This window comes from Asterias amurensis, chromosome 1 (genome assembly GCF_032118995.1).
Source record: "Asterias amurensis chromosome 1, ASM3211899v1".
Classification (NCBI taxonomy): domain Eukaryota; kingdom Metazoa; phylum Echinodermata; class Asteroidea; order Forcipulatida; family Asteriidae; genus Asterias; species Asterias amurensis.
The window spans coordinates 26,967,585-26,983,290 of record NC_092648.1 but is presented as its reverse complement, the minus strand read 5'-3'; the positions used below and the strand labels follow the sequence as shown (position 1 = coordinate 26,983,290).

At 39.1% G+C, this 15,706-nt stretch overlaps 1 protein-coding gene across 1 annotated transcript; it reads right to left on the bottom strand.

Annotated features, from left to right (window-relative positions):
- Positions 1–3,884: 3,884 nt before the first annotated feature.
- On the bottom strand, positions 3,885–14,714 carry LOC139934964 (2-Hydroxyacid oxidase 1-like). The gene is made up of 8 exons (XM_071929399.1): positions 14,453–14,714; positions 11,551–11,702; positions 9,707–9,965; positions 9,031–9,203; positions 8,798–8,889; positions 8,055–8,216; positions 6,815–6,884; positions 3,885–6,109 (listed from the first exon to the last, which is right to left on the bottom strand). The coding sequence occupies exons 1-8, from the start codon at positions 14,593–14,595 to the stop codon at positions 6,036–6,038; spliced, it is 1,125 nt and encodes a 374-aa protein (XP_071785500.1). The 5' UTR covers positions 14,596–14,714; the 3' UTR covers positions 3,885–6,035.
- Positions 14,715–15,706: the final 992 nt, after the last annotated feature.

Below are 15,706 nucleotides of genomic sequence, written 5' to 3'. Positions count from 1 at the left end.
CAATTTCGCTTTTCCTATTGGTGGAGGGCGCGTCCCGTGGGGGTGTTTAAACGGTTGATAATGACCAGCTGAGCTCTGTTTATGACCGGTTGTTTTCGCACACTACGCTTTAGTATTGGTGCAAAGACAATTCTTATACGGGCGATGCGGGCGCTGTCAGTGAGTGTCTTGCACCAAGACTACACGCGCCCGAACGGATCCGGAAACTGTAGTCTCAGTCATAACAATGCAACACACAGAGCTCAAGCAAGTCGGAAACAGAGGTTCTTATTTTATTGCGCCTTTTAACCAAATAGGCATTTATGAATGGGAATAAAATAGCAGTGACTCGTTCTTAAACGGTCGTAGCCGTGTGATAAAGGCCCGAGCCGCGCCTTCAGCTCAGGCCTTTATCACACGGCAACAACCCTGCCGGTTTTTAACGGCCGTTTAAGAACTCTTCGCTACCCTTTTATACCCTTAGTAAACTTGCTGGTACAACCAAGTGTATATCTCTTCCGTTGGGGTGTTTGCTCTCAAAAGAGCCGGTGTGGTCTCGACAATTGGAACAGTATTCTCTACTCGGCTATGGTGGTGGTGGTGGTGGTGGTGGTGGTGGTGGTGGTGGTAGTGGTGGTGGTGGTGGTGGTGGTGGTGATGGTGGTGGTGAAAAGAGATTTGTACATGGTTAGTACCAGTAAGTTTGCTATTGATTTTTAGTTTATTTTTTATTTATCCATGACATGCAAAGCTTCTAATAATTATTTACCAGACTTTTAATTTATGGTAATTCGTTTATACAAGAACGCAATAAGCCTAGACGTGTAGTAGACAGCGGTTATAAACATTGGGCACCTTTTGTAATTGCCAAAGACCGTCTTCTCACTTGGTGCATCTAAACGTTTGCATAAAAACTGTGAAAATTTAAACTCAATTGGTCGTCGAAGTTGAGAGATAATAATGAAAGAAAAAAAACACCCTTGTCACATGAATTTGTTTGCTTTAAGATGCTTGATTTCGAGACCTCAAAATCAAATTTTGAGGTCTCGAAATCAAATTCGTGGAACACAACTTCTTTCTCGAAAACTACGATGCTTCAGAGGGAGTCGTTTCTCACAATATTTTATATTATCAACAGCTCCCCATTGCCTGTTACCAAGTAAGTTTGTATGCTAACAATTATTTTGATTAATAACCAATAGTATCCAGTGCTTTTAAAGTTATACACAAGCTTAGACTTTCAGAATGTCACTTCATTCTTTGTTTCAGAGAAGCGATCTCTGGGCTTAAGAAGTCCATTCTTGTTACGAATAAATTAAACATTACTTAATTACACGTACGTCATATAATATATAAACAAACTAATTTACTTATAAGACATAAAAAGTAATTTTAAATTTACTGTTATATTATTCTCTGTACTGTATCCTACTACGTGCTATATACTCTTAACCGCTTACTTTAGCCTGTTTTGTTTTCATCTTACCTATAATCTGTATAATATACAAATACAACAACAACAACACCACCAACAACAACATAGTGCTATTCTTGTTTAGTTTTGAGCTCAATCAGATTCATCGTCAATGGAGTCAGGTGTATCCCAAGCTCTTTTTTACGTGTGAAAGGATAGCCATTTTTCGTCATCCTTCAATTATTTCGGCAATAAAACAGTTTTCAGAGACTGACAATCAATCAAAACATTTATTTGTTTATTCGAATCATAAACAACAACATGCTATTATGGTTTACTTTTCAATCGACTGATCGCCAATGATGTCATTACTAGTAACGGTATTCTGTAACAGGATTTGTACCTCACCACACATCTGTTAAAGCACACTTGCTTAGGACTAATCCTAAGGTAGGACTACCTTTGTGAAATCGACCCCTGGACCTGTGTAGTATTGTGCCTGCGAGAATACTGAAAGAATGTACACGGTCACATACAACCTGTGAAGGTGCCGTTTGTAAAGTGAAGGTTTCTCAAAATGCATTAAAATGGCCAAAGCAGCTGTCGTACCAAGTAAATATTTATTATTATATGACTGACATACAGATCCTTGTCATTTGATTGGTGGAACTTACTTCACGTGACATTACTCCCACCCGCACCGGCGATAAAAAAGACTAATCGCCCATGAGGAATAGCATTTCCCATTCAACAGTTACGGATCATCCTTGTTCCCAATGTTCTTGAGCAGTACAGCGCCGCCGCACCGCTGCTAAAACGAAGGAGCACCTGTGCAAAAGATGTGATCCGATTTGTGCATTGTTGCCGCTACGCAGCGCTATATGATTTTTGGTTGTCAGTAATTTGAGTGATTTTTCATAATGTTTTACTTTTAAAATACATCAAATGACAACGATCTATATGTCAGATATATAAAACAAATATTGAGTGGCTTTAATTCGTGGAATGGAAGGAATATTACCGCCCGGTAAAATTTGGACTGTTCCATTTCACTCGGCTTCGCCTCGTGAAATGGAACAGTCCAAATTTTACCTTGCGATAAATATTCCTCCCATTCCACTCTGAGCCACTCAATTACCTACCAAACGAATACAGACCGTTCATTGAAGTTGCACCTGGGAAGCGGCACTCAGGGGATCACCTTAAGGGGATGCGACTTTTTGTTTAAGATATCAATGTATCGTAATTTGGGTGTGATCCCTGGCTACACGGCAGTTAACGGTTGTATGGTTTCTGACTGGCACCCCCGAACAAAGATATTGACAAAATAGGGACTAGATAGCTCAGTTGGTAGAGCGCAAACATGTTAATCCGGAGGTCGTTGGTTCGAATCCCACTCTAGTCAATTCTTTGTTCAACCCAATAAATCAATTTTTATAACAAAGAAACACCCCACAGATGACGTCAAGGTATTGTCATTTTGACGCACGCCGTCAACGGCAGGATTGCGGCTAGGGTTTGGTCTAAAAAAAAACTTTGTTGAAGTTTGGCACTAATCGCACGAGAACATGCATGGTTAGCCTAATATCTGCGTGTCTGACATGTTTAGCAGATTGTACACAATAACTTCCTGCTTTATGATAAGATCTAAAAGGCACTGGACACTATTGGTATTTACTCAAAATAATTGTTAGCATAAAAACTTACTTGGGGAGCTTTTGAAAGTATACAACATTGTGAGAAACGGCTCCCTCTGAAGTAACGTAGTTTTCACCTAAAATATTTGAATTTGATTTCGAGACTTCAAAATAAGATTTTGTGGTCTCGAAATCAAGCATCCGAAAGCACACAACTTCGTGTGACAAGGGTGTTTTTTCTTCCATTTTAGCAGGTTGTTATATTGTGCATATACCTATGTGGGGTGTCGTGGCCGAGCGGATAAGAGCACCGAACTCAAGCTCTGATGCTTCTGTTCAGCAGAGTGTGGGTTCGAATCCCGGTCGTGACACTTGTGTCTCTGAGCAAGACACTTAACTATAATTGCTTCTCTCCACCCAGGGGTAAATGGGTACCTGTGAGGGCAGAGATGGTTCTTGTGGTTGATTTAGCCGAGTAGCGCATATTAATGTTGCACAGGCTGCATACTCCCTACCAGGGAGCTGAGATGGTTTAAGGAGTGAATTAAGGCCCAGTGACCAGGGGTAATAATGTGAAGCGCTTTGGGACGCCCTCCGGGTGTGAAAAGCGCTATATAAAAACGGGTTATTATATTATTATGTTGAGATACACCAAGTGAGAAGCCTTTAACTGGCGTCATTTTATCTGTAAGGTGTCTATAATGTTGCAACATGTAGGCCCTACCATGGAGTCAAGTTTTAACAACCAAGTTTTTGCAGTTTATGGTCTATACTAGTAGTTAGGGAATGTACTTCAAGAAATGGATGACTGAACACAAATAAATTGGTCTGAGACGGTGGCATTTAACAAAAAATACAATCATTTAATAGACCTACATTTAAACTTTATTTGTTAGTGTTATATATTGTACTTTTCTTCCTTTCTAATTTTCCAGTCAGCTTGGAGCTATAATAAAGATAACTAATTTTTTATGATATTTCCGTCATTACCAATAGAATTTCAATAAACAAAATGTTGATAATTTGACAAATTTAGTTTGAAAATTAAAAAATCGAATATTAAAAATCCCCCAAAAAATAAAAAACATGTTTTCTTATAGAAAATGGTCAAGTTTTTGGTTTTCTTGTGACAGTCAAGTACTTGTAAAGACACACTTGATCACATGCAAAACCAATTTTGTGAAATCCACACTTGCTCTAACGACCTTATAATCCCCACCCAGGGCAGAAAACAAGCTAATTGTAATTAAAGTTTCATAACATGACTATGTTATTAATATATTGGCATGCCGATTTATTCAATTTTATTTTATACTTTCATAGAGTCAGTTTTTAGTTTAGACATACTGTTATAACATTGGTGGGTATACCTTTGGTTAATCCAAAAGTTAATGACCAAACAAATTTACTTCATAGAGAACACTGAAGAGCTTTTGATATTATCAAAACTTCCCCCATTGAAGTAATGTAGAAGAGGTAATTTTTCACAACCAAAACTTGGAATCTGTGTAAAGCTTCAGGCATGAAGCCTTACTCAGGCATCTGAAGGCACACAATCCAATGCAAAAAGGTTGCTTTTTCTTTCATCGTTTTCTTGCAAACTCGATGACCAATTCAAAGTGAAATATATTTTCACGGACTCCTTATTTTACCATGTTTGGATATACCAAGTGAGGATACTGTTCTATGACAATAATAACAAGATACCCGTCGTTTAATATCCTCTTTCGGTATACGTCCCTGGTTTACTAAAAAATATAGTCACTGGATTCATATAACACCTAATTACCAAAGGATGTAAGGCACTTTATAAGGAGAAAAGAAAGACCAAAGTAATGTTGAGGAGAACAGGTGAGTCTTGAGACCCTTTTTGAACAGAACAGTCTGAGCGTTTTAAATGGGAACATGAAGACTGTTCAATAGGCGGGATACATGTGTCTCGAGTTACCACGTCCCAATTTTATAAAACTATTAAGCAACAAATACTGCTCAGCAAATTTCTCTGCTAAGCAGAAATTTAGTGGGGCACCAGCTGCAACAATGTAAACTTAATTTGGGCTGGTACCTAGTTTCCACTTAGCAAGATTCTTCTGTGCTTAAAGGCTTTATGAAGCTGGGCCCTGGTCCTATAAAGATTTTCTCTATGGGCAGGTGCACAAAAACAAACAAAGAAAGCCTAGAAGATTGTTCCGCTGTGTAAAAGACCCTCTAAGTCGGCGAGTGTGTAAGACCACATGCACTTGCGTCATTTAATCGTGGACTAGAGGGCAAAGGAATTGAGCAAAGATAGCATTGCAAATAAGGCTACATGGGGACAGCTATGATGTCATGTCCATACAAATTATCTACCTGGAAATATTTGCAGGATCCTACACAAAATTGTTGAGCTTAAATTTTTGGTTAAGGTTCAGACCTTCAACCTGCTTGAGCCCTACCCCCCCCCCTGGCCACTTTGCATTGTACGAGTGGCAATGGAATGGTATGATATTGGTTCCTGATGCAATAACCCTTGCCATGCAATAAGCATTGGCAGATTTTGGAACACAAGTGGGCAGCAGATTTACTAGGTATATTTATGTTGTTTACATAGGCCCTTTTTTTTAAACCACAGCTTCGGCTTTAGATTCAGCTTCAAGCTCCATCCTCGTGTCTGACGCCCTGAGCACGTACACAAAACAGGCGCAATTGCAAAGACAACCGCAGGGCCAAGCTTGCCTGAGCCGAATCCAAAACCGAAGCTGTGGTTTTGAAAAGGGCCATAGTTCTGAAAGTTTCCAAAGAAAATGAATTGAATAGAAAGTCTGCCGCCACCTACTCTCCCCAAAAGTACACAAATAGTTGAGTTTCCCTACACGATGGTCTCTAGCCTTGCAAATGTTACAACAAATAATGGTCTGCCAATGTTATATAAAATGCTGCCAAATATTGACATGCAATCGTGTGGCTTACTTTGAAAGACTATTAAATTATACATGTTTTAATAGAGGATTTTTCACAGGAGAGTCTTACATTTTGGACATCACCAAAAAATTCTTCTTTGTGATCAGATCTGGTGAGATGTCTTTGATTGAGGCACATCCTGAAAAAGAAGTCAATAAATTCAAAGGTTAAAATTGAAAGACACAAAAAACCTACCTACGAGATCCTTTCTAAGATTTCTTTTGTAGGCGGATCAATATTCTACAGTAAAACAATCTATTAAGCTGCAATGTCAAAAAGAGGATCATATTACGATAACAATATTTATAGATTAAAAATGCTCTTTTCAAAGCCAAAGTAATGCCCCCTCCCCTAACAAAACCTAAAAAGCACAACAATGTTTCACTTATACTACCCCATTTTTTACATCAAAGACACTGGACACAATTGGTTATTGTCAAAGACCAGTCTTCTCACTTGGTGTATCTCAACATATGCGTAAAATAACAAACCTGTAAAAATTTGAGCTCAATTGTTCGTCGAAGTTGCGAGATAATAATGAAAGAAAAAAAACACCCTTGTCACACGAAGTTGTGTGCTTTCAGATGCTTTATTTCTACGCTCAAAATCTAAATATGAGGTCTCAAAATAACATTTGTGGAATATTACTTCTTTCTCCAAAACTATGATACTCCAGAGCGAACCGTTTCTCATAATGTTTTATAGAGTAATTTATCACTCAAATATAAAATGACTTCAGCTGAACCTTTTTATTTCCATCTGATAGCAAATAAATCAAAAGGTGTCCAGTGCCTTTAAGAAATCATTGCCAGCTTCTAGACCTGTTAATTATGGAACAACTCACCAGAAAGGGCCATTGCTAGACTGAACTCTTCCCGAATGATTTCAAGAATCTTCTTCACTCCTGCTTCACCCTAAACAAATCAATGTATAAATTCAAAGTCAGATTATGAGTATGCGAATCAAAACTTTTAGAGAAAACATTTGGAGGTTCGCTGTGTCTAATTTTATAAAGCTTATGAGCCCAGAACATTGCTCAGAAGAGGTTATGTGGTTTGCAAAATCAGCTTAGAAGCCAAGAAATGTACAATCATGACAATAGGCAAGAAAATCAAAGTGTAAAGCAAGTTTTTGTCATCCCCACCAGCTTTCTTTTTCTACGCCATTCTTGATATTTCTATATATATATTTCTGTTCTTAAAAAAAGGAACTATACAGAAAACAGATTCGTAGCTTTTCTTTGTCATCTTTGTTACAGTCTGTAATTGGTGGCAACAATGTAGGGAGTCCAACTTTTCCATTTAAATTTACTACTTCAAGACCCGGAACTTACATCCCCAAACTGCACGATATATAACCATTGTGAACATTTTGGAGGTCAATTCATTTGTGTATATTTTGTACAAGAATGGAAATTTGTTTTTCTCAGTCACACACTAAAAAATAATGAAGGTTTCCTTTTGTTTGAGCATACATGTACTTGTTTTGTTTACTTGTATATGTTCTTATTACTTGTCTAAGAAACGAAACAAATACAGATAATGCTTCCCTAAATCAAACCTAAATAGTGCGATTAGTGTTGTAGTTGCAACTATTAATTGCTTAGTCAAGTTGCGACTGCTGTTAATGGTGTAGCCACAACAACTACAAAAACAGTCGCGACTTCCTGAATGGTGAACCAATTGTATTGCTCACAACAATCCTTCAATCCATTAAACGTGGATTTTACAATTTGCGTCTGCAGTAAAACAATTTGCCACAAAGCATCTTGGGAATAAAAGATTTGTTGCGACTAGTGTCGAAGTCGCAACAATTTCAGGCGCGACTAGTAAAAAAGAACTAGTCAAGTAAATTTCACTGGTCGCCCAGGCCTAGTCAGAAATAAGGTTCACCTACATCGTAAGCCAGTCCCCACAGGACTGGTCGGCCGATGAAGACGGCTCTAGCCCCCAGGGCCAGTGCCTTCAAGACATCATTGCCTTTTCTTACTCCTCCATCGAGATACATCTCTATGTTGGACCCACACACTGCCTCCACCACCTCGGACAATGCGTCTATCTTTGAATACTGTAAATGGTACTTACATCGTAAGCCAGTCCCCACAGGACCGGTCGGCCGATGAAGACGGCTCTAGCCCCCAGGGCCAGCGCCTTCAAGACATCAGTGCCTTTTCTTACTCCTCCATCGAGATACACCTCTATGTTGGACCCTCGCACTGCCTCCACCACCTCGGACAATGCGTCTATCTGAATATACATAAAAATATAAAAAACTTGAAGAATAAAACATTTTTTTCTTTTCGTTATTTCAAATGTGCATATTTTGTGTTACTTCTAAACAGTCTCAGCTTTTATATTGACAGATTAAATAGGAACACATTTCTAAGTATGTGAAGATAAAGCATATGAACAACATTAGTAATTGTCAGATGACAGTACTCATACTTTATGAGACCCCACAAACTGGAAACAAAAAAAATGTGAAAGTTTAAGCTTACTTTCTCTTTGGAGCCACCAAAAAACATGTAGTAACTAAAAACAAATTATGTTTTCACCGCTTTAAACATTGGGTTTTGGACTCAAAAGTGAAAAACTTGTTGTTTTTTCTCATTTTTGAAAAACTGCAGCATTTCAGGCGAACAGATTGTAAAGGGAAGGGAAGTTTTCCACACTTCCCATCTTTAAATCTGTAACCATAAACAGTGTTATGCAAACCCTTCAACCGAAGTATGCCCTCAGTAAAATATTACATTTCCTACACTGTGCAATCAGAGTCACTCTGTTTAAATATGTACCGTGACTAGGACAATTAGATTGAGTTCACTCACCGTTGCTTGGACACCATCAAGCTGCCTTGCCCCATGGTTTGACACGACGATGCCTGAGATGTTATGTTTAACAGCGAGACGAGCATCCTCAGCTGAAACATAAAATTTACAATCAACGACTTGAGCATTAAGAACTTAATAATAATAATATGTAATAATAATCGATTGTTATATTACGCGTTTCACACCCGAAGGGCTGCTCAAAACTAGCACTCCACCATGTACCTCTTTACCTGTGAGTATTCCTTTAAGGACGATAGGCATTGATGTGATTGTCTTGAGCCATTCGATGTGCTCCCAGTTCAGTGACGGATCTATGAGTGAAGCGACGTAAGCGGCCAGACCAGAGTCCTCAGAGTGCTTCACCCCGCTCGAAAGATGAGCATTAACGTTGAAGTTGGCTAACCTAATAGTAAAAAGAACCTGTCCTGTTTAAAAACGGAGGGTCTGTTCATCGCTTGGCTTTTGTCAACATAATGTTGATTCAAGGGGAAATCATCAAGAAAGATACAACCAAAAGTCACATTATGTAAAATATTCAGTTAAATAAAGTGTGTGCTTTATTGAGAAAACAGCTAAAACTGTCACAGTATTTTCAACATTACCATTTACTCTAGGTGAGGGCAAGTACCAGGCAGCACTCAACGGTCACTTAGGATATTTCAAAAAGCCGCCTGCAGACAATCTTTAGAGATTTTTGCCTTTCTGTATTGATTCATAATACGTACTACTGTTACCAGTCTTCACTAGCAGGTATTCATTAAAACTTACATACATTTTTTTCGGGGGTCATTATTCCAAAGTATGACCCTACCTTTAAAAATCTCTTTGCAGCAGAAACGTTTTAAAACAATCATCTTGAGTAAAATTTGTCTAGCCTCCCCTTTTCTACAACCCTTTGCCTCATACCTGAGATGTGATGGCAAAGAAAACTTGTTTCTAACATCAGCTAGTCTCCTGCCTAACATAGGCGTGTCCACCGTAACGAACAGCGCCTTGTAACCAGCTTGCTCCGCCCTCCTGACAAGATCTCTGACGACGTTACGATCTCGGTAGACATAGAGCTGAAACCAGCACAGGCCTTCAGGTGTGCAGGCTTCCGCTACCTCCTCAATTGTGGACGTGGCCCATGAACTCAGAATGATACCAGTTCCAAGAGATGAGGCCGCTTGAAAAGAAATAAACATAAATAATGTGAATGTTTTATGGTTTGGCTTTTCGTTTTTACGCTAATCAGCATTCTTTGGAACTAAACTGCCATGTGACGTGACTTGTTGACAAGTTTTTATTATTAGGTTAATTAAAAACATTTCAGAAGTCACTCCAATACGCTGATTTGTATTTAAATCCCAATCATTACAATAAATATATAAAAGGCACAAAGGCCAATAGAGACCTACTATAAAAACATGTTGTTGTCCAGTTAATGAATCGCAATTTCCTGATTTGTGCATCATAATCAAAGATGTTAAACCAAAGTTTGTATTAGAGAGATTGGCTGTCCCAACTTGGTGTTTATACCCCCCTTGTGGGAGTTTGCCAAGTTCCCTTGATGGGAAGATCATCTAAACAAACAAGCAAACAAACAAACAGACAAAAACTTTGTTTATAGGAAACATGTGTACACTCAACAATCGTATCTCTCACTCCTGCCGATGGTCAAAGACCAGAGCAGAGGTTGCAACAAACCATCTTTGCACAGGTTTTTGATGACCTTTCAAATCAACATTCTAAATATACCCAATTTCAGAAGTCACTCCATTACACTGATTTGTATTTGAATCACAATCGTTACAATAAATATATAAAAGGCACAAAGCCCACTAGAGACCTACAATAAAAACACGGAACACATCAGAACAACATTCAATCTCATTCTATCACAACATTCAATCTCATTTGATTGTGGAGGGCTTTTGCATCCACCAAAACCATCTTTGCACAGGTTTTTGATGATCTTTCAAATCAACATTCTAAATATACCCGATTGGGAACATATCAAATGATGAAAAAAAAATAAAACAACTTTCAAGTGAATGGTCTGTCGGTGTCAATCATACATGTACATGTAGCTGTTAGGTCGAAGGGCCTTGCCACATGGGGCAATTTACAGGCAACCAGTTCCAGGCAATCTCCAAGAAGAAACTTTGGCATTCACATTGTAACTCATGTGCTACCAATTTGGTCTTGTAGACTGCATTGCAAATGCTTGCCTCCAAGTTGCCTGCAAAAGTTTCCTTGTGTGGCAATTAAAGCCATTATACACTTTCGGCACAGAAAACAAACAAAAAGCTCACAGATTTACAAATAATTTACAGGGTTTACAGAAGGTAGTGGTGAAAGACTTCTCTTGAAATATAAGTCCATGAACTGCTTTACTTTTTTAGAAAACATTAAAACAATATCAATTCTCGATAGCGAGAATTAGGGATTTATGTTAAACCATGGAGGAAGAAAATTTTCTTCCTCCATGGTTAAACACATGTCAAGACACGGCGAAACGTGGGGAAACAAGGGTTGGTTTTCCTGTTATTTTCTCCCGACTCGGATGACCGATTGAGCTTAAATTTTCACAGGTTTGTTATTTTATATATAAGTTGTGATACACAAAGTGTGGGACTTGGACAACACTGTTTACCGAAAGGGTCTAATGGCTTTAAAGGTCCTAAGGTATGTAAGGAGAAATCAAGCTAAGATTATCAAAGCTAGACATAGCGTACACCATCATCTCTCTGAGTCCTTCCACACCATACCTTTTGCTGTTGCCACTTCTCCATCACTGTGTGCCATGCGCTGCATCGCTGTGGGAGCTACAGCTATAGGAAAAGCAATCTCTTGACCCAAGATGGTGGTACGAAGGTCTCGTTTGGAAACATCTCTTAATAGTTTGGGCTTCAGTCGGTATCTGTAAAAAATAAACACATATTAGTTTTGGTTTTACCCATATACTCGGTACTTTCCCAAAATCTGTTAAAAAAATCACAGGTACTCCGGTAAGATCAGGGGATAAAGAATATTAATTTTGTTTTTTTTACCCAAACACTGATGTGTGTTAGCACTGTATACACAGTACTTTCCCCAAGCCCTGTGAAAAAATATCACAGGCATGTTATCTTTTTATTGTATTAACTGACAAATTGTAAATTTGAGAACGCAATTCAGATTTTTTACTGCCAGTGTCTTTTTTAAATGTTGTTGAATAAATATTCCATTATAAAAAAAATTTAAAAAATTATATTCTGTCAGTCACATGTTCATATCATTCATGGTGGATAAACTTTAAATAGTATGTTTTAATAAAAATAAAAATTAAAAATTAAAACTAAAACATCAAACAAGCAAAGTGTCAGTGTGCTTTACCACCACATAAGGCATCAGTGGCAGTGATAATGTCTATTTTGAGTATCCTAGTGTAGGCCTCACCTCAAACTTAGGTTCGTTTCACTAGTTATGGATACTATATTGTCAGACTCCAGTCATAGTTCTAGGACTGGAGTAGTGTAGGCCTTCTTTTTTTTTTGCAGAGTGACTGGCATTATAAGCAGCAAATTAGGCAGTAGTACAGCATCTATACATACAATAAATCAAACTTTGATGAATGTCTCTCTGACCCTGTAGTGTCTGGAAAATTCCTGTGGCCTTTTTGGACCGTCACCGTGGTCAAGTGGTTAGACTGCAGGACTTGCAATCACAAGGTTGTGGGTTTGAATCCCCCAGCTAACCGCTGATTTCACAATGACTTGAACAAATATTGTCGTCTAGTTAATGAAGCACAGTTTCTTGATTTGTGTAATTCATAATCATAGACGTTAAAACCAATGTTTGAGAGAGAGATTGGCTGTTGCCAGCTTGGTGCTTATATCCCTTGTGGGAGTTTGCCGAGTTCCCTAAGCTGGGAAGATCATTCAAACAAACAAACAAACAATAAAAACACATGAAAATACTCCCAAAAAATAAAGGACACGGTAGACCTACAATCCTGAGAACAATTCAAAGAGTCAGCATTCATACATACATGATGCTAAAATTTTAAACAGTATAGCACACTGTGGCCAAAGCCACAAAAGTGGGGCTAAACTACTCCTATTCTACGAATAGTGGTGGAACAAAGACGATAGTAGTGGAACGAAGCTCATAGATCTAGGGCAAAACCATCTTTCAGGCCTGTATGCTTCGTTTTTGAAAGGGCAAGGGCACGAAGGCGGTTTCTCCTTGGTAAAGGCCACCCTATGACTTATTGAGGAAGTTGTAAAATTCTACTGTAAAGGAGCACTGCATGGAGGCAATCGCCTCTGTTGCCTCTGTAAAGTTTCAAATGTCTTTTTTACTTTGTTAATATTATTGTCAAGTTGGGGCCGGAACTATGGTGAGGGCTACTCCTAGAACTATGCGGTTTTATAGGGACTATAGGGGAATGAAACCGATAGCGGAATGAAACCGCATAGTTCCTACTAGGATCGGAGTACAGGTGTGGCCTAGACATGATGCTAGACCCTGTATCTGGGGCGCTGTATTCCTTTTTCAAATTTTTTGACATTAACAGTCAAACTAGCTAGTATTATACATTTTACGTACTAGTTGACTGATAATGTCAGACATTTCGAAAAAGGAATACAGCGCCACAGTTACTGGGTCTACATGGTCTAGGCTAGGTGTAGCCCATACTCCAGGATTCCCACTCACAACACAGGCGGGGCTATTATATTAAATTATTATAATAATACTAGGTGGAACTAATACAAGGTGGAACACCAGAACTATTGCGGTTTCGTCCGCTATCGTCTTTACGGGAGACGATAGCAGACGATATAGTTCTAAAAGTACCCTACAACAGACAGAAGGTTCGTTCCGCTCTCGCCTCATTCGTGGTGGCAATAGCGGAATTCCGCGGAACGAACCGCATAAAATAGTATTAGGAGTAGAACAGGATCCGTAGAACACCTCCATCATCTGCTGTATGAACCGTCGACCATCAACATCTGCTGAACAAGCTGAACCATGCCATGATGGCTAAACCGTCGACCGTCATCGTTTACCACGGAGGCTGGTCATCTCGCCACCTAGCAAGCTCGCCACCAACAAAGTCGCCCCAAAGTCGCCCCCTAACCGGCTCACCCCGAGTTGTTACAAAGTCGCCCCCTGACAGTTTTTGACTCCCATAAATGGCCGAACGTGTTTGTCAACGAGGTAAAACGAAAACCACGCAATTTCGAGGCATATTTGTGTAGATCATTGTATTCTACTTTTACAACATCTTTCTTACCATACCGATTTTATAACAGTTACAGAACGCTTTTCAAAGACCAACCTGACCGATCCAAGGCAACGTGTTCCTTTATTATAGCCTTAATTATTTTCCGAGCAACATCTGGGGGCGACTTTGGTTTGCTAGGAGGCGACAATGGCTGGGGGCGACATTGTCAGGGGGCGACTTTGCTAGCTAGGGGGCGACATTGTTTGGGGGCGACATTGCCAGGGGGCGACGTTGCCAGGGGGCAACTTTGTTTCAATCAACAACCCGGGCGAGCTGGGTAGGGGGCAACTTTGCAAGGGGCGACTTTGTTGGGGCGAGCTTGTCAGGTGGCGAGATGACCAGCACTCGTTTACCACTCAAAAGTCAAAGTTGCAATCCCCCCAAAAAGGTAGCGTACCTACCGTTGAAAAGCGTCCACATTATCCCTCAACGATTGCTCGTCATTCGCCCCACTTTGGTAATAATCGAAGGCATTCTTTGTGAGCCGCCTTCTTGCAATACCCTCAAAGTCTCCCAAACACACGGGTTGTTGTGTCGACACCATTTCTCTCAGTCGGTCGGTCAAGATGATCAGCTGATTTTTGTGACCAACACCCAAAATAAACAATTTAGATTTTGCACGTCCGTGGTCTCGGTGCAAAACGTTCTTGGTGGTAAAACCGCAAAACCATTGGAGGCGCGCCTACACAACACTATGATAATGATCAACAACGTCTTCAGCAAGACTAGTAAGTATTGCTGACAAGGGCAAAAAGCAGAGTCCTAGCTAGCTTCCAAACTGTCGAGTCTTTTTCGTATTGGGAGTTAGGGTACCATACGTAAATTTGTGGTGTCGTCTGCTAGTATAGTTGGCTAGCTAAAATGGAGGGTGGAAAGTAATATGATATCGCTATGCTTTTAATCATGGTTCAGTCTTTATTTCGGATCCAGTTTTGGCTATATCGATTTGAAGCGCTTTCCACACTAATTGACGGAGGCTAAGCCCATGGCCTCAAAAGGCCCAACGAATTGATAATTTAGTTTCAAAGATTTGACTTCTGCCAATTCCAACTAGGTTATTTTATAAATTAAGTGTCAGATCAGCAAAACCTCAAACGCAAAACTCAATCAGACAGTCCATTCCTTTCTCTTGTTTTAATAAATTGGAATAATCATCATTCTTAAATGGATATCAATAAATCTCATTACAAATTAGAAAGACCAATTCAAAATTGAAATTTTTAAAGTTAACAATTAACTTTTAAAGTTAACACTAAATCTTAATTAGTAAAACAGTTCTTAACAGCCAACAAATACTAACGAATTAGAAATTAAATGTAAATTGCAACTTGATCAAAACAAGTCATTACTTTTTCAGAACAGATCATCAATGTAGAAACTGGATTGCATAACAATGCTTTCTAGTGGTTGAACAACTTTTTAAAAAATCAATGTTTGGCAATATCACTGTTCAGGTGCTGGTACTCTATAGAAAAAAACCCAATGTTATAATCGAAGTATCATAGTTTGTTAAAAGGGAAGGTACACTATTGGTAATTGTCAAAGACCAGTGTTCTCACTGGGTGTATCTCAACATATGCATAAAATAACAACCCTGTGAAAATTTGAGTTCAATTGGTCATCAGAGTTGGGAGAAAATGATGGGAAAAAAACAC